This window comes from Passer domesticus, chromosome Z (assembly GCF_036417665.1).
Source record: "Passer domesticus isolate bPasDom1 chromosome Z, bPasDom1.hap1, whole genome shotgun sequence".
NCBI lineage: Eukaryota > Metazoa > Chordata > Aves > Passeriformes > Passeridae > Passer > Passer domesticus.
Window position 1 is genome coordinate 28,453,106 of NC_087512.1, and position 20,393 is coordinate 28,473,498.

The following is a 20,393-nucleotide window of genomic DNA, read 5'->3' on the forward strand; positions in this document are numbered from 1 at the left end:
AAAACTGAGCTTTACAGTCTTTCCAGTACTTCAATTTTTTGTCTGTCTGGAATTGTGTAACATGGAAGTGTGGAAGTGTATTTTGCATAAATTCTCCACCTATCATGGAAACTAACTCACAAGGAAATTTGTTACTTTCCATTCTGCCATGTGTGAAGATGCAAGATGTTCATTGTAAAACATAACGGGGCACTAGATAATTATGGTCTCTATTCCTTACTCCAATGGACAGCATTTCACTTTCTTAGGAAATGGAATTTTGTTGTTTTATACACAGCAATTCCTCACTCTTTCTGTCGGTACAAAATATTTCAGCTGATAAATGTAATACAGAGGTTAAAAATAAAACTTTTTTTTCCTCAACAATCTTTTTTTTCTCTAGTCCAGTAATATGTATCAACAACAAGACTTGTTAAAAAGAAAAAACACTAAAGATCTCAGTAACAAAAAAAAACCCTTGAAAAAAATTATGCTTTCTTCAAGCCCCTTTCAAATTAATATTTTCCCTATTTTGAGCAGCAGCTGCTGCTATCTTCCCATTTTTTCAAAAAAATCATAAATATGCCTTCAATGAAGCATTTATAGTCTCAGCGCCTCTACAGGGTCAAAACTTTCCTACAAACTGCGATTTTCCCACAAAGGATGATGAATTTCTTTGCTTCACCCAACTGCATTTTTGTTATATTCAATCGTAACCCATTATTTTAGTCTCTTGTAATGACTGTCAAAACCAGGAGTCTAAAAAATCATAAGACTGTAACCGTTTAACAGTGAAGAAGAAACCTAGATGGCCCATCATGTAAAGGAAAGCTGCTAAAAAAAGCCATTTAGTTAGATGGACATAAATGATAAAGTAAGAAAATATTTTAGCTGTCTTCCAAAGGTAGCTCAGTGAGTGCAATTCTGAGCAGAAAACCACTGGACTATTCACAAAAGGGAGGCAGAAGTCTCTTGGGATGAATTTGTCCTGGGATCAGAGGATGTGTTTGAACCCAACAGTCCGATAACCATCCCCAAAACAGGAATGTCAAACACAGTAGGTATCAATTATTCAAATATAACTGGTAATTCTAGAAAGAAATAAATAGCATGAAAAAGACATGATGCATCCAGTTATTGACAGTAACTGATTTTGCCCCGATTTTATTGAAATCCTGTACTGGCAATGCCCAATGCATCTTACGAAGCAAGACAGGAAGACAGCATGATGTCATTTAAACATTTCTCTAGAGCCTGCCAAGCTTTGTAGGAAAAGTAACTGAAAAGGAGAGGATCAGGTTTGATGAAAAACTGTCTGCACTACCTTTTTATTCAGAAATTAATTTGCTTTTGCAGGCGAGAATTTTCATTCAACCTATTAAATGTTATAATTAAATTTGCGGGAGTTTTTATTATTACCTGATTGTTTGTGATACACTATATTACTCTAAAATCCTACCTAATGGTATTGTCATTAGAGAAGTAAAACCTTAAACACAAACCAATGCAAAATGATTTATACAAGTAATAGTTGTCAATAATTGCATGTATTTGAGAAAACATTTTTTCCTTTATTCTGCTATACAGATGCACAAATTATGCCAATTGCTAGGTAAAATGTGCATTGTAAATGGCAAACCTTAGTATTTTCTAAATGTCTAGTTTCAGTTTTTTTGTTATTATACATAATATGCTAAAACTTGATTTTATTCCACTGGCAAGAAAGAAGTCAATACAACATTTTTGCAAGGCACTACCACCAAATATTCTTACTGAGTGCTTACTACTGCTGGACTCAGTATAGCAGAGGAGGTGTTCACAGCATGACAATATAGCTTTGTTGCCTGCAAAACTACTTACAGCCCTAATAAAAAAAATCAATCCAACTTTTTATAGTAAATACTGGGGTTTTTTCATTGGAAGAAGATAATACATAGAAATTATGAGGGTTTTAGTGGGTTGCAAACATGATTTCAACATAACATTTAGGACAGTATATGTGAGACAATAAATACTTCATGAAGGAGTTAAACTTTCTTCACATGAATTTGTTTCCTACCAAAGACAGCCATAAAAATACATTGCTGGAGCATTGACAGATTCTAATAAAATTGAATTTGAAAAGAAAGCTCTCCTCCTGGTAATGGTGGTATGACTGGACAATCACTCACTATTTCACGCAGGTTGTATGACAGGAAAACAGTAGATTAGAGTAATAAATTGGACTAGGAATTTTTCATTGCCTTAACAGTTATTAGAATTGATTTCAGCTGCTAGGGATAAAGTACCACATCTCCAAATATGGAATCACAAAGACCACAGTTCTCTTCCAGACGAATCAAAGATTAACATGTGATGTAAGCATTGCCCAGCACAACTCCTTACACAACAAAACTAAGGATAAATGATACAGTATTTTGTAACTTTCAAACTTTTTTCTTAAGCTGCCCCGTGAGGCACAAGTGCACCTCCATCATATATATGCTTGCAGAAAAATCTTTACAAAATGTTTCAGGTGTTGAACTTACTAGGAATAGGTCTAAGGACGTCAGGAATGAGAATCTCCACCAAAGCCTGGTACATCACATGGTCACAGTTACACATCCATTTCAGAATAGACTCATTCTTGCACAGAGTAATCAGCTTTGCTTTAGGAAGTCGACTTTCTATTTCACTCAGATTGCTGGTGTTAAAAAAAATGTGGCAAAATAATAAAAGATAATGCATTTATGGCACCTAGGGGTATGGTTCAGCATCTAACTTGGTAGTGCTAGGTTAACAGTTGAATTTGACTTTTCTGACCTAAAGTTTCTATGATTCTATGATTTACAGCAGGTAAAAAGCTGGGTGTTAAAATGTACTTTTTTATACAGGCATCATAGATGTCTCATTTGCACCCAATATAACTTATTTGGATGTTGTCTCACATGAAAATGGATTTAAAAAATGTCTCCATAATTCTCCTACAGCTCATAAACAGCGCAGACATATGAATGATCCTTTGGCTTAAAAGAAGTGGATCGAATATTGGGAAGAGACAACTTCTCTGTAGTTGTCCATGCAAAATACCCCCATGGAAGACACAACTGTTTCAAGACTGTCTTTTTACATACACCCAGGCTATAAAAAACTGCCAGACAGCATACATTTAATTTGGAAAATAATCATAGGAGAAGAATTTACTAGTTAAAACTAGTATGATTTTTTTTAATTTCACACTTACATTATCGTGAGACATATTAAATAAAGAGAAACATTTGCTGACCTTGGTTCATTAACAGGAGTGCCATCAGGTGGAGCAGAAGGAGAATAGCGCCAGAAAGTTTGCCACAGTTTTTCTATCAGGCTGAATTGAAGATTAACAACCACATCCAGTATTGCCTGAAAAAATGAAACATGAGATCATATTGTCTTTCACCCAGAATCCCTCCACTCCCAACTCCAACTAGATCTACAGCTCTTTTCCTTCATCACAAAGTGGAACCAAGGCAAACTGTATATTTCTCAAGTTATAAATGGTGCCTGTTTTATTATCTTTGATACCCATAAATTATCCAGCACTTTAAATTGTTGTGCACAGAGACTTGCATAAGGCTTGCATGGAAGCCTCTGGGAACTAGTATGCCCTATGTAAATATATCAGAGGAATTTACACACAGAAAATATTTACTGCTACTGCAAATGTTACTCCTTTTCATAATGCCTTATAAGCTGGAAGCATCTTCATAAATAATTTTAAAAGACATATTGTTCAGTATCAAATGTGGTTTAAATGCCTTAATGTTTATTTGATACGAGAAAAATATTACTGCTTTCAATGTAAAAGAAAATAAAATTATAATCTAACCTGATTTACATTTGCTATTGACTAAACCAAATATCTCCACACACAATCTAAAGTCTAACATTCTGAAAAACATACATGTAACAATATTTCATTCTCAGTATTTATTACATGTTACTCTGTCCCCTGTAAAGGGGATCATTCAGAAAACCCTTTTTGCTCTCCTTTTTATTGAGATAAGTAAAATATTGTGGGGAAAGTCACATGCCACTATCATGGCTGCAATATATTTGGCACTATTCTCTTGTACTGGTTTTCAGTAAAAGCCATGAACTTTTGAAAATAAATGGTTTATAGGAAATACCTCACAGTGCTCTCGATAAAGACTCTGTAGTGATTTGATGTCCTCAAAGGTAGTACCATCTGGCAGAGAAGATATTTCAACTTCTCCAAACTCTGGCAGTACTCGAGATGCATCTGTTGTCATGACAACATAATGAAAGAGGTGCCAGTTACAGTATAGTTTAAAAAAATTTAAGGATTATACAAAGACATAAATTCCAAAAGGTCATAATATTCAAAGGGGACATTATTTAATAGCTGTTGTATGCCAAAATACTAAATACATTAACAATTTTTATTAAAAAAGAAATACAAAATTATACTTGAATATATTAAAATGCTATAGTGTATATGGTATACCTATATGGAGAACCCAACACATGTTTTTTCAGACTATTACAAAGAAATCAGTTCAGGAGAGACTAATCCTTGAATAATTTTTTTGTTGCTCAGCTGAAGAGTTTCCATCCTGCCAGGTGTGATGGGGCTTAATAAACTCAATATACATTTTTACTTGACATTTACTAGACTTTCAAGTAGAGCCATTGTGTGCTTTTACTATTTGCCACAAATGTTTCTGAGAGACAAGCTGGTAAGATAAAAATATTGGACTGGAAGATACCTGGAAAAGAAGATTCAAAACATTTTAATGCTACCCTTAGGCTTTAAATGGTTTTAGTAATAGCAAAATCAAGCCAAAGGATTTGGTGCTGAAAACCCCAACCAAATAAGCCTACACTAATTGCACACTCTATCAGCACAGCCAAGGATTCTTTTTACATAAAAAATTAACTAAATTATGATTTGTTTCTATGACTGGTCAACAAATCCACAGTTTGGGTATTTTTAAACATGACCTTTAGGTTTTCAGTTGAAACTATTTGTCTATTTCCAGCCACAACACTAGAACGCCCTTTCAAAACTGCCAGAGGTGGCTAACCTGCACAGTGGTGCAATGCCATCCCCCTATGCCAATTTTCATGAAATACAATGAATTGTAATGCACATGAAGGAAACTACTTTCATAGCAAAAATTTCACTATGCACATTTAATATACTAATGCAAAGCAACTTCATATATATGTAATATGAAGTATATCTCACACTGTTTTTCCTATTTTTCCTTTCATACTTACATGGGGCACATTAAATATTACATAAAACTTAAATTACATAAAGTGTAATTTAAGTGCCTTTCAGTTCTGTTGAGAGTAAGGATTTTAGAGAGGGCATGATAACTTCAGACACAATTATATTGCTAGTCTGGCTTGATATTCACTGTGAAAACAAAGTTCATCTTATTTATATAGCAGTATAAAATCTGCTTTCATACCTAGAAATTGTTGATGATGTTGACTTTGGGCAATTACAGTTTGTTCAACAGATGTTCCTGTCTGTTGACCACTTCCTGTGAAGCCATCTGCAACTCCATCCACTTTCTGCATAGGCTTATACCTGCAAAAATATCAAGTACAAAATTATACTTTCTGCTTACTTCTTCACAAATAAAACAGTTTGATTTTTCCATCTCAAAATAAAATTTTCAGGACAAGTGCCGAAAGAATTTAGATATTCTTACTTACTTTGTAAAAACCAGAAGAAAAAACCACTAAGGGAAGCCAGAGTGTTAACAATGCATTACAGAATTCACAAAGGTGATATTCCAGAAGTACCCTCAATTTCTGGTAGAATTTAGCTTAGTAACAGCATATTGTAACACCAGCAAATTTATACCAAAAAGAATCAAATCCTTCCCTTTCCACACAGATTGGCATAATTTTGTAATATAAAGGTAATGCTTCATTACTTTTAAGAAGAAACAACAATACTGTCTGAGGATAACAAAGACTTCAAAATGAGCACTTTGGGGGTACTAAAGTTATGCAAATCCAAAAGGTTCATGGTTTCCAAATTAAGAAAAGGAATGAAGAGAAATGAAGCATACATTCAGTCTACAGCCTTTGCTGAAGAGAACTAGAAGTAGTATTTATTCAATTAGATGTGTTTGATAGAGATGGTAGAATTGGTATAGCTACCCAGAAAAAGGTATATTGACTACAATTTACCACTAATTTAAAAGACAAATGAACCACTAGAAATATTAATAAGTTGACAAAAGAGAAATATTACCGTAATTGTGAAAATTACAATATTCAGTTTTTTAGTTCTCTCAATAAATCCTGCTAGAATTTATCAATACACTTGGATAACAATGATAAGAACACATGCTGTCATATATGAAACACTGAAGCTAAATACTAACCCTTCTATAGCACAGTATTTTTCATGCAACAGCTACCTATTGTACATAATGGTATCTTGCAGTTCCCACCCCTCATCAACACCTTTACAGATTCTCGCAGCAGAGCTTAGGATTGGTGTGAATTGAGCCTGAATTGGGTGCATGTTGGTGCAGGTACATACGTGCAAGTGCAAACCATGGGGCACAGAAGTGAGCACTAACTGCACACATTGCCATATGTGTGATTTTGTTTGGATATAATTAAGGAACATACTGACTTAAAGTTAAGAAAATGATGCCAAACATACTTAGGTAAAGAAAATAAGGGAACTATGTAAGACACACAGTGGTGTTAAATAAAATAATCAAGCAAATAATACGAAAAGAAATATCTAGTCCTAACAGCTATATAATGAAATTCTAAAATCACTTTTTCTTTGTGAATCACGAAGAAGACGAGATGTGACAATGTTTGGTGTAATTTTTCCAGAAATAATTTTAGTTAGACCATTGTGGCCTATGTTTTGGTGCACATATGTAACTTTGGGTGCAAGTGAATGAAATGTGTAAGTGAATGAGATTGAGTGGGTAAAATAAGCTTGCTGGAAGATTTTGTAAATATCTATCATTGTTCCTTACCATATAATTCTGCCATGGTTTTTGTAACAAGCATTTTCTACATGATGTTATTATGAGACATCTCATACTCCTGTATTACGCTCAGCAAAAGATAGTTAAGACCATATATTTTACCATAAGCTACCATTTAGTGTTGTAAATAATCTGTACTGTCTGGAAATGACAGTAAAATCATTTCAGATCAAAATGATCTTTGTGTTTGAAGTCAAAGTTTGAAGTTGTGTTTTCCATCTCAGTTGTGCACAAGGACACAATATATGCTTGGTACACTATACCAAACTGTTCATTCAATTGAATGTTTTTGGAGGAGTAAATGTTCTAAAGGTGACTTGCTTGATATGGTGCTCTTCTATCTATGAGTGTCGTGAAATTATGCATCTAATGTATTTTACTTCAGGGTAGTATGACTGGCTAGTAACACTAGTCAAATAAAAATTAATTTCAAAGAAATTTACTCATTTCCAATTTTCCCCCTAAAATTTTCTGTTTAACATAGTTTTTAATGTGCATATTCACACATTCTTTCACCATCAGTACAGTCCTGTGCTACAGCTTTCAACCACTGAGCCTTCACAGGTTCCTCAGGAACTACAGATACTAAGGGAACATACTTACATATACTTGGAGATAAACCATTGTGGTCATATTAATTCTTCACAGGGATATCAAATAAATTCCAAGCAACTTAATAGTAATTTCTCTGATAAGAAGTGTGATCATAAAATGATACAACAATGCAAAGAAACAGGAATGTTTGAAATTAAAGCTCTTACTGCTTTTATTCAGCTTGTGCGTCAATAATTCAATATAGTTAAGAAGAATCTGTCCATATTATAGGTAATTTTATTATTATTTATTTTCTGCAAATTTATGACAATTTCTAGGTAAATATTCTAAAACGACTGGTGCCTGACATCATTGACATCAACTGGGTATTCAGCATACTTTTGTTTTCACAGCAAAAAAGCTGAACAGGAATTTCAACTTGTCCATGTAAGGAAAAGTAAGACTTGATGAACTAGAAATAGTGTGAATAGTTGTGTTTCACACTTTACCTCTGTTTCTGCTGCATGGGCTGTTGTCTCATGGCCATATATTGCATGTCCTCTTGTAGTCGATTAAGAGGAGAGTCTGGCTTGACACGAATCCCATAGTAATGATATTTGGAGTTCCCCCTTTATGAAAAAGCAAGAATTAAAAGAGCAGTAATACTAGTTTTACGTATTTACATTACATTTACTTTACAATTTACATTGACTGAAAAACAACACACACAAATCAGGTCTGGCTCTCCTGTCATACCTGTTTTACATGAGTGTCATTTTACTACCTTTGGGAAATTAATTCACTCTCTTAAACAAATATTATCAGCATACTAACTTGCACTCCACTTGAGTAAGAAAAATAAAATGCAAATAAATATAACTTATCTAGTGATGGGCAAACAGTGTTCTTAGTGATTTCCAAATGGAAAGTTATGTTTTATTTGTAATGATAAAAATCTGAAGTGTAGTTACCAAAAGATAAACACATAAAATGTCAAAAGCAGAAGAAATAAAACTATAATAGCATCTTGAAATAACATAGATCTGTTCAACATGAAGAAACAGAACTGACAGAAAACCACTAATATTTTAATGCAGGTCTTACGTATTCTTTTTCCTAGCAGACTAGTTTCTTATTAATTATTCTTTATTTTTTACCTTTATTTTTTATTATAATTCAGGATTTCAATTGCACAAACCTAGTTCCAAGTCTTCTGGTCCGTAGTCCCATGAAGATTGACCGTATGAGTTTTCCAAAGGAGGCAGCATTGACTGGATCCAACTTGTGCTCCTGACAGTGTCGTAAGTAATGGTTGTAAAGGGTACTTCTTGGAAGGCTCACTCCTTCTGCAGTTTCATAGTTGTCTAAAAGCCATTGAAGCTATATCACATACAAAACAGAAAAAAACCCCCTATTATATACTTTATTAAAAATATTGTATGCATACAGCATTAACTTCTGACAGTTGGAACCACTCTTTAGGTCCATTAAAAAATTACTTCCTTCCTCAGAGTGTCTTTAAATATTAAACAACAATGCTTTAACATCCTCAGAATTACCAAGGAATAGCAGAATTCATTGCACTTGTGACCTCAGGAAAGTGCCCTTTTCTTAAAATATTTTTGATTCAGTACCACACATCAGTATATGATAAAGGTATCTATGCTTTGAAGACAAATTGTTAGTATCACAAAGAAATAAAGGAATCATGAATGTAATACATATAAACTGCAGAAAACAAACTCCTTGGGCACAATAGGTAATTAATGCATTTGTAATTCTGGAATATGATACTGTTTCTCTTTGCCTGTTATTAAAAAACATTAAGATACAGATAAGAAAAAAGCTACCGCATAAAAGTCAAAGAGCTACCTAGGTAATTATTGAAAATAATTGGTACATCTATGAATCATTAGGGATACAAACCCTTTCAGCTGTAGCCTGCTTGCCTTTGACTTCCAAAAGGAACAGAATGACTTTCTTGGAGAAACAGTAATCTTTTCATGTAATTGTAGTAGGTAATTAGAAACATGCAAGAAGAGACATTATGTAACATCACTGCATGTGCTAAGTACTGAATACTCATGAAACATCTCTAGCTGTTGCTAATATACAAAAAAAAAAGCTAAAAGGACAATTTAATACTCCTAGATTTAATATTAAAGGAAAATGACAAAATATATAAAAAACAATATAGTCTGAGAATACATTTCATTGTTTTAGTTTTTTGATAAGTCAACATTTTCCTTATTTGTCCCAGTACTTGTCATGGATCCCTAGAATTTTCTAGGCTCCAGAAAAATACAGAAAGACGATGCAAATGCTTCCAAGACATAAAATTTTTAGCTTGATTTGCAGGCAATTTTGCATTTCAAATAACAAAAATGAATAAGTACAGTTAATTATCACTTATCGTTGTTTTATACATACTAATATTCACAAGTGCTTCCAAACAGAGCATCTGCTTCCAAACAGAGCATCTGTCATTTTGAAATATAGCTGAAGAAAAGGTATAATTGTTAATATTTGAGTTTTGTGTGAATGTATTAAACTTATTTCACTAGTGATCTGACGGAAGCCTGTCTTGGTTTACAAACAAAGGTAATTACACTTTCAACAGCTGCAATCTATCCATATTGAAAATCTGTTATTACATCTCCATTTTTATTAATACATTTATGTAACATTTGTCATATATTATTACATCTAGAATTGAATCAGAACAATACAGAATGTGAAGTACTTCTGCTTTTCCCAAGGGGAAAAACTCTGTCAGTCCCAAAAGACTGACAAACAAAAATTAATTATTTTGTAATTAAGTTCTGTATGTAGCATTAAAGATATTTTCCTCCAGATGGTTTCTAATTTATTATTAATCACTTTGAGTGCACTTCATTAATTATATGAATTTCTAACAGATGTTATTTCAAACATAACTTGCATTATTCAACACACAAAAAGTCAAATCAAAAGTTAAGTGCAATACAAGAATTTTTACTCTTGGAAGGAGTTACTTAGTAGCAAGGGCTTGAAATCCTTACTTGATAGATTATAGCCTAGAAGAAAAAGTGCAGTTAATTCATGATTTTAAGAGAAAATGGAATCCAAACATTACTTTAAACAACTTTTTAAAGAACCCAAACGTTTTTCTATCAAGCCAAAATACAATACTAAATCTGTTAAGGTTTGAGTAGTATAAATTTGTACTACTGATCATAATGTACTGGTAAAATGGGGAAAGGTATAAAATATTTACAGAGCCAGATCTGTTAAATTGAGTGTGATTTCAATTAATCTGCAATGTTTATAAAACACTTAACTATCACTTAGTTGAATAAGTTGATCCCATGCAGAAATACATCAAGAGACAAAAGAAAACAGGAGAAATTACAAACTCCTTAAAATGAGAACTCATGTATTTAGGAAAAAAAATCCTACAAAACCTCATTGAGGTATCAAAAGGTGAAAATATAAATTCCAAAGGAAAATATTTCCACAAATTAATTTATCACCCGCTAAGTGTATAAGTTAATAAAAAACACAATCTAGAATTCTGTTTTAAAATCTGTTAAGCCAATTATTTTAAGAAATGCCAAATGAAACCATTAGAAGGCAAATTCAAGAAAAGTTTAAAGAGACAAAGTGTACACCTACACTTAAACTTCCTTTACAACTGTCCCTGAGTTTAAGGACAATAAGCACTGCTTTAAAAACAGGCAAAATATCCTGTAGGCTTGATCTAGATTTTAAATTTCTTTCAAAATGACCAGAAGCAAGAGAGAATTTTTGCGCAAAAATGTGTACAAGGGTTGTTTAAAATTATTCTTTCCACACAGAGTCAAAGATACATCCCTATCACAGTATTTTTCATAAAGTGTTCACAGTCAAGAAATACCATGGTAAGTCTTCACAGCTGGAAAGACTGTGATCTTCTATGCAAATCTTGTTATTAGGAAGACACTGTGAATAGCGCCTAGAACTAGGAATGAGTGAAACACAGCTTACAGAGGCACTGCAGCTTATCTTGTAATCTTTCTTGGTTTTATACAAAGACTATGGACTTCCTAACAGCTTTAAGCACAAACTTAGAATAGTTCTACTGTTCTAACCATCCTTCTAGATGGTTCTAAAACATTCCCAAAAAAGCTATGGTCTGTTAAAAATGACATTTAAACAATGATTTTGATATTATTAGTCAAATAATATCTATAATTATTTAAATAATAATTTTGAAACCACTTTAAATTCAAAATAATTATTTTGTAAGCATACAAGGTGGAATCTAAATGTCTTTCTGTATATCATTTCCTGTGACTTTTCATAACACAGTTTTCCTCTTAAATTTTAGATTTAAGAAGAAAAAAGTTTGCCTAAATTCTCCACAAAACATTTTTAATTTTAACTTCAACAAAACCAGACCCCAACAGGAAAAAAAAAAAATCAAATCCAAACCCAAACCTTCTAAAGAATACATTTTTAATCTGATTTCCAAAGGACAATCTCTACCATCATATTCTACATTCAGACTGCAAATTAAATTTCAGTTTCTTCTGTAAAGCAATAAGGGTATTTGAATTTATATAATAAGTAAAGCTGAGAAGGAAAAAAGAGCAATATGAATACAAACCAATCAACATGGCAAAAATACAAAATTCAAAACCTTAAGAATCAATAGGAAAAAAAAGACATTTCAGAAAGACTAACAACTTACAAAGTAATAATATTATTTATGTAACAAGTTTAAAATTAACTTGGCCTCTTTCCTTTATTTTAAAGTTATATATAATGAACTTATCACTATATTTGGAGATCATGTTTTCCCCAAATATCTTTTAGCTTTGTCTATGAAAAGTTCTTAACTGTAAGACTTACAGGGTAAAAACAAAGTAAAAGGCAGATGAATAAGACATTTCTGTGTACTTCAAGTTAAGGCACTGCTTTCAATTTTTACCAGGTCATCAGAAGGATCCTTAGGATTCGTAAATAAGTAATTTCAAAATAAACTCACTAGTCAGAATAAATGAAGAAACACCTAGGAATAACCTAAATATATTATTTAGGTGTGCTGTTTGTTTCTTCTCTTCCTCTTCACATGCTACAAAATTAGTATATGGTACACAATTCTTATGATGTAGACAATTGTTTTTAAAATGCCAAAAGACAGCTAATTTAGAATTAATTGAACCTTAGCTTGACATTTACACTGTAACCCGCAAAACAGTCAAATATGTTAACTCATCCTAACATAGGTGTACAGCATAGGAAACAGGTAACACTCTGCAATATACCATAAAGACATTTAATCTGACAAAATAAAGCCATGGGAGGTGTAGTAGAAGATTACAAGCAACTAAGATGGGAAGATTAAGAGCAAAAAGTAATAATAAAATAAAACAAACATTTAGAGGCAGGCTAAGCATGCAGAACAAGCAAGAGAGAGTGTATGTGAAGAAGAGACAACTTACATGGCTGTTGAGAAGAGAGCTTCTGTGAGTGGACAGACCATCAGACTTTTGCAGTGTCTCAATCGCCATTTCAATCTGATAATAGATGTCATTAAAAAAAGGACTCAAGATGGGATAGTAAAAAAGCCTGATCAGAGAAGTTTTGACAGATTCCTTACAGATAACAGAAATGCCTGCTTTATTCCTGGCTAGGGCATATATTTCATTAAAAGGCCTCATTCTAGAGTCCCAGTGAACATAAGCCACCTCAATGAGGTCAGGAAGTCCTTGCACATATCCAATTTTGCTAGCACGTATACTGCAGGATCACAGCCTCAAAGTTCATTTTACCTTCCAAGCTGCTCAGAATGAGCTCAGGAAGTAGAATTACAGGTGAGCTGCATTGAAATAAAAAAACCCAGACTGAACAAAAACATAATCACTAAAGTAAAATAAAAAATTAAGTAAAAAATCCCTAAACGATTTTCTGGAAGGCCTCCATATGTTTTCCCTTCAACTATACCAGGAAGAAACATGCAGAGCTTGCAATAAGAATTGAATTAGAAACAAAACTTTAACTATCTGAAATCACAGAATCAAATCCCAAACCAAAGTAATTCAACAGGCTTTACACCATTAGCTTCACTGGGACAGGACATCAACCCTTACTCCTGCCAGCACCCTTTGAAGATCCCCAGCTGTCAAAGTAAATGGAAAGACAGGAGTTACACAGACTGCAGGATCCAGCCTTTGGGAAAGCAGATTTGTTCACAATAATTTTGCTTTTAAAAAGGAAAAGAAAACACAGTATAACTAAAATACGAAGTAGATTTTTTTCAAATGCAAATATATGGTTATTCTCACATCCATTTTCTTTCTTTTCCTTTTAAATAACAATGGATATTTTGATTTTGAATGGTTTGGCAACAACATCAAAGAAAAAACCTAAGTGTAATTTATCTGGGGGGCCAGAAGAGCAAAAACCAACAATGAAAATGACAGAGACAATGGAATGCACAGTAAGAAAAGGCACACAATTATTAGCTACAATAAATGGCCGAAATGAAAGCAATGGAACCACCACTTAAACTTTTGAAAAAATACTTATAATTATCTCTTTAAACATTTTTAATGAGCCCTCTCTATTGTACTTCAAATACCACAGTACTAACTATCATTTTAATGACATAATTTATCAATATTGGCTGAATTTTCTCTCTGTATAATAAAAATGGAAAACTACTATAGCTGATGTTTGAATTTACCTGTAAAACTAGTTTCTCCTTTTTTTCCAGGGCAATTGACAAGTATTTTAATATATTAGCTGTGAGGAGTAATTTCTTTTAATTGTGTAATATTAGCTTTGCAAGTCTTTAAAAAAAGTTACATTATTAAATATATACAATTACTATCTAAGAAAACATTCTTGCTTGGCAATAATGTTCTTTCTTTTAACAGTCTGACTTCTTCACTGACTTGCTTCAGTAGAAAATGAGGTCAAAGTATTCAAACACACAGGAAAGATCGAATTTTAAAAGCACGCTTCAAGAAAAACACTACAAGCTCAAAAGATCATCATAAGGTCAGTTTACTATATATTGTAGCCAAAGAGTTCCCCTTCCTAAAAAAATACTACAGTCAAACAATTGAGAGTGTACAGACATTTAACTCCTAAATCTGAATGTTAGGTCACATGCACCAGAGTACTTAATCCACTGCAGTACTGTACACCAGGGTTACACTGCCTGCTGCGCATTCCCACTACTGCCCTACTCTCATTTTGTTGCTGCAACGTGTGGTCTTTGTGCAGAGATCCAATCTGCTAAAAAATTGGCATCTCTAGTAATTTCACTTGAAAAGTGGCATCACAGATGACACTGACTCCTCACTGCCATATTGACTCCATGGCTTTTGGGGGTAACTGTTGGGCTTTTCATCATTTGGGAAATTTTTGTTGCTGGAGTTTCTTTTAGTAGATATCATGAGTATGGCCACTGAAGGCTGAGAATTTGTGCTCAGTTGTAGTGCATCACATAAGCCAAGCAACACTGGCTACCACTAAAACATGTTAATTACTTTATCAAGTTCAGAAATGGGATCTATATTTAAAATTAGTCTCCACAATTTCTAATAGGACAAGCTTAAGGAGAAATTGTTTTCACTACTAATTATTCTGTTCACCATTTTTAGATGACATTTTGATAAAATGAACTTCCACCTTTATCTGACAGATATCTCTACAATCCCAGAAACCCTCTGTGCATATAGGTTACAAAATTACTTATCTAACTATTTTTGAGCATAGATTTGAAGACAGATTTTTTACACAATAAGTGATTCATTTGCCCTTTCTGCAAACTTATGGCTGCTGCTTGTTTTATTCTACTGGTGCCCTACAGGGCCCAGTTCTAGGGCCAATTCTGTTCATTTTTAACAATAAACTGGACACAGGAGTTGACTGCACCATTAGTAAGTTTGCTGGTGTTATCAAACACCAAGTCTGTTGGTGCTACTAAACTGAGAGGTGCTGTTCACTCTCCTGAGGGATAAGAGGCCTAATAGAAAGAGGGATCTGGACAGAGTGGAGCACTGGGCAATCACCAGTGACATGAAAATGGCAAGTCAAATGCCAGATTCTGCACCTGGGACAGAGAAACGCCAGACACAAGTCTACACTAGGAGAGGGGCAGCTCTGGGGTTGCAGAAAGGGCTCTGAGGGTGCTGGTTGGCAGCAGACTCTGTGGCAGCCAGCAGTGTGGCCTGGCAGCCAGGAGGGCAGCAAACCCCATCTGGGTGCAGCAAATGCCATCCTGAGATCAGCAAACCCCACCCTGAGATCAGCAAACCCCACCCTGAGATCAGCAAACCCCACCCTGAGATCAGCAAACCCCATCCTGAGATCAGCAAACCCCATCCTGAGTGCACTCTATGTGTCCCTCTGTGTCCAGGGTTAGGGCAGGGCCCCACCCTGCCGAGTGCTGGGTCCATCTCTGGGCTCCACCATTTCAGAACCATGGGAAGGTTCTCAAAGGTGTCTGGAGAAGGGCAAGACAGCTGGTGGAAGGACTGGACACCATGGCTTTGAGCAGCTGCTAAGGGCTTAGGGTTTGTCTAGTCTGGAGGAGAGCAGGCTGAGGGGCAACCTCCTTGCTCTCTACAGCTTCCTGAGGAGGGGAAGTGGAGAGGGAGGTGCTGATCTGTTCTCCCTGGGATCCAGTGATTGGATGTGTGGGAATGGATCAAAGCTGCACCAGGGAAGGTTCAGACTCACCATTAGGAAGCATTTCTTTATAGAGAGGGTGATCAAGCCTGATGATGCCCTGAGCCTATCAATGTGTAAGGGGCATTTGGACAGAGCCTGTTTAAGAGCCTGCTTTACCTTTGGGTTGGCCCTGCAGTGAAGCAGTTGGGCTAAATGATTCTTGTAGGTCCCCCACTGCTGAAATATTTTATTTTCTTCAACTCTGTTATTCCAAGGGTTTGGGTTTTCAGGAGATTCTACGTGGCACCTGTGTACAGGAAATAGAAGCTACCCAAGTAAAAGGTTCCTTAAGAGAAGGATCTATTCCTTAAGTGAAGGATCTGTTCCTTCAAGCTTTTAGGTTCTAAGTTCTGGCCAGAGACTTTTATTTAGGCTGTAAAAAACTGAACATTACGTCTCTGTTCAAATAGCACCTAAGCACAATCACAGAATAACTGCACAGGTAATACAGTGTGCATTATCATGATATTTTGTGTACAGATTAAAGTAATTTTAACATTTAAAATTATATTCTGTGTAAATACAAAAGGAAAGGACTGATACCCTTTTTAACAATAAGCTGTGAGAGTTTTCAGGCACAACTTTCTACATGTTTATCTGATATGTCAATAAGATGAATTTCATTTATTTGAATATGTGATCAGTCATACAGTCCCCCTTTTCTTGTCTTAATAAGACTAAAAACATTTATTTAAAAGTACTGATAACTGAAATGTACACTATCCCTCCTACTGCAATTCCAACTAAACCACGTTGAAGTTACACTAAATGTAGGAACACTAATAGGTTTGTAGAGTTACAAGCATAGGCAGTCACTAAATTAAGAATATTATAGATGAGAAAACTATGATTATTAATTTCTTCAATTTACTTTATTAGCGAGCTAAAACACTGCCTCATACTCTGACACAATCATTCAGGAATAAGGATATTCTCCTGGGGTTAAAAACTTCAGGAGTTTGATGCCAGTATGTGCATTTATAATGTAACCCTTACATGATCTACCTATTTGGAAGTTATTGACTGGTTTTGCTAGTTATGTCTTAGTATTCATTAATATGTTACTAGATAAACAAATGACATATAAAAGTCTAAGATGCATATAGCACAGACATAGCAAACACCTATCCCAAACCCACTTTGCAAAAAAATCCCTTCCTCTTAGGAAGAAGAAAGAAATAGTGCTTTTCTACATGATTGAACTAACAATTTCTATGATCAACTAACAATTTAACAATTAGTACAAAATGTTTATTGTAAGTTGCTCTGAGGAGTTAAAAAAAAAAAAAGAGAAAACTGTGCAGAAATTGAAGCCTTGAGGTTCAGTGAATAATCTGGGTAGCCTACAATTTTTTTTCTTTATCTGTTTGCATTTGCAAACCACCCTCCACCAGCAGCAGGGCAGGCAGGTGGTATCTTAGAATTCAATATATTGTTGCAACATATTGAAAAAAGATAGCTACTGTCTCTTTTTCCACAGGCACTTCTCATTCACAATGCCCTTTATCCACTTCCAAAGGTTCACCCTTTCAGGCTTGAAAGGAACTGAAATTCTAAAGCAGCTACCATCACAATGCTCCATTATGAAGGAATTACTAATTCATCATATGTATACAAGAAAGACTGATCTGGTGGTACAGCTAGCTAAGTTCTGGGTACTTGTAGCAATTGTGCCTACCTAAATAAGGCAGAATGAATCTGAAAATACAGGATAAATGGACACAGCCCTTTTGAAAATGTGACAATTTCAGCCTTTTAGGATGCCACAAACATGCATGGTTCATGTTGGCTTTCAGTACTATTTCAGGACAGAGTATTCATGTATGTCATACTGTTTTTTGAAACCTCTGCCAGAGGGTTGTGTTAGGCAGACAAGCTTGCCCACAAGAAACAAGCTTGAAAATGAAGTTATACTGACGACATGAGGAGAACTCCACTCTAGCCCATACAGCTGGAAGACTTAAATCTAAAAGATTTGCATTCCTGTCAACAGAAAAAGCTGAAGCAACACCTGCAAAATTTTGCTCAAAGTATTGAAACAATGCTATGAAGACAGACAGAAAGACACTTCTTTAAGTCTGTGGAATGAACGAAATGTAAATATGCAGAAAGAGAAGAAAAAAAAAAGATGTAAAATTAGTGCAGTATTTTACATAAAGCTGACCTTAAAAGAATACTGATGAACTTAAAACTTAGAAAAAGAAGGGCTTTTTTATTCCTAAAAACTCCTCTGACTAAATTGTAAATATGAAAGTTTAATATACATAAGAGATACAGGTCAAAACACCTGCTGCAAATGCACACTACCAGTACTCTACAGGTACATAAGGCATGCATCCTGACTAATGAATACAGCATGTTCTCTAGTAATTATAAAAGAACATATGGAGTTGTTTGGGAGAAGAAGCACACCTTGCAGTCACAGACTGGAAAAATAAAAAATGCTTGGAGTTAAAACCAATTATCTTTTCCTTCCCACATTTTCAAATGTAATGTAATTGGCCAGGTCCCAAGGGACCTTGACACAATTCAGGTGGGCTGATGCAAATCTCATGAAATTCAGTAATGTGAAGTGCAAGGATCTACACTTGGGTCATGGCAATCCCAGGCTACTGGTTAGGTGAAGAAGTGTGTGAGCAGCCCGGCAGAGAAAAATTTGGGGGTGGTAGTTGAGGAAAACCTCAACAACAGCTGGCAATGTGCATTCACAGCCCAGAAAACCAAACGTATCCTGGGCTGCATCCAGAGCAGGGTGGGCAGCAGGGCCAGGGAGGGGATTCTGCCCTTCTGCTCTGCTCTGCTGAGACCCCACTGCAGGGCTGCAGCAGCTCTGGGGTCCCAGCACAGGAGGGACGTGGACCTGTTGGAGTGAGTCCAGAGAACGGCATGAAGTTGAAAAGAGGACTGCAGCATTTCCTTATGAGGATAGACTGAGGAAGTTGAATCTGTTCTGACTGGAGAAGAGAAGGTTGCGTGGAGACCTCAGAACAACTTCCAGGATCTGAAGGGGGCCCGCAGCAAAGGTGGAGAGGGACTCTTCATAAGGAACCGCAGTGTTAGGACAAGGAATAATGGGTACAAACTGAATTGGGGAGAAACAAAGGTTGGATATTAGGAAGAAATTTTTTACTGTGAGGGTGGTGAGAAACTGGAACAGACTGCCCAGAGAGGCGGTGGAATTGGCATCTCTGGCCAGTTCAAGGCCAGGCTGGATAAAGTCTTGAGCAACCTCATCTAGAGGGAGGTTTCCCGGTGCATGGCAGAGGACACTGGACTAAATGATCTTTAATATTCCTTCCAACCCTTAACAGTCTATGATTCTATGTTTATCTTCTTTGCTAGAAGTTCTCCAACATAGGATCAAACTGACTAATTTACCGTCTTTTCCCCATTATTTGTATACCTAGTGTCTCTTATACATATCTTTAAACATACACTAAACCCTTTTCTCTGTGGTCATTTTCCCCACATTTGGAAAACAAACCAAAAAATCCCATGTAAAAATCTGTTGTCAAGCTTGTCATAAAGACTTTTAAAATATATACATTCCACCTAACACTGAAAAACACATGTAAATACATCAGTTATTCACACCAGAGAACTAAAATAGAGAAACTAAAAAGAAAATTTAACTCAGATTACTATTAAAATCAAATCTGAAAACATTTATGGCATGACAGCCTTAGACAGAGAGGGTGACCATATTAGGACAAATATTTATTTAATCAAGACCAAAGAAAACCTGTAGTCCTTCAGAAAGGTGAGGCATCTATGCCATTGATAACCAGACTGTTTTGAGAACATCATAATGGCAAGTCTCCTGGCATACAATTTATAACGCATTCTCAAACAAAAAGAATTAACATAAATTCTTCCCATGGATTGAAAGATACCTAATTTTTATATCTTATGATGAAAAAAATAATGTTTCTTACAATCTTTTAAAATCAGAAACTGGAATACTATATTGGAATAGACCACGTTTCCAACAACTTGTTTTTTGGATAAACAAATACCAGAAATAAACATTCAACTGCCATAATTGGAAACACTGTAATTGCTACGGGGCTTTTATAGAGAAAACACACTAAAAGCCAATGAGGCCAGCCTGTATCAGAGAAGAAGCAAAGAGCATAGACAGAATCTAGTCGGGGT

The 20,393-nt window shown here is 35.0% G+C and overlaps 1 protein-coding gene across 5 annotated transcripts in view; it reads right to left on the reverse strand.

Moving 5' to 3' along the window:
- The window catches only part of RFX3 (regulatory factor X3), a 124,765-nt gene that overhangs the window by 15,124 nt on the left and 89,248 nt on the right, over positions 1 to 20,393 (reverse strand). For 3 of the 5 annotated variants that reach the window (XM_064404984.1, XM_064404983.1, XM_064404985.1), the window contains 8 exons: positions 16,356 to 16,505; positions 12,998 to 13,072; positions 8,731 to 8,912; positions 8,042 to 8,161; positions 5,439 to 5,560; positions 4,128 to 4,240; positions 3,245 to 3,360; positions 2,508 to 2,662 (listed from right to left, as the gene is read on the reverse strand). In XM_064404984.1, coding sequence (XP_064261054.1) covers positions 2,508 to 2,662; positions 3,245 to 3,360; positions 4,128 to 4,240; positions 5,439 to 5,560; positions 8,042 to 8,161; positions 8,731 to 8,912; positions 12,998 to 13,072; positions 16,356 to 16,505 — 1,033 coding nt within the window. The remainder of the gene's footprint in view (positions 1 to 2,507; positions 2,663 to 3,244; positions 3,361 to 4,127; positions 4,241 to 5,438; positions 5,561 to 8,041; positions 8,162 to 8,730; positions 8,913 to 12,997; positions 13,073 to 16,355; positions 16,506 to 20,393) is intronic. The other 2 variants (XM_064404982.1, XM_064404986.1) reach the window with 2 other exon arrangements.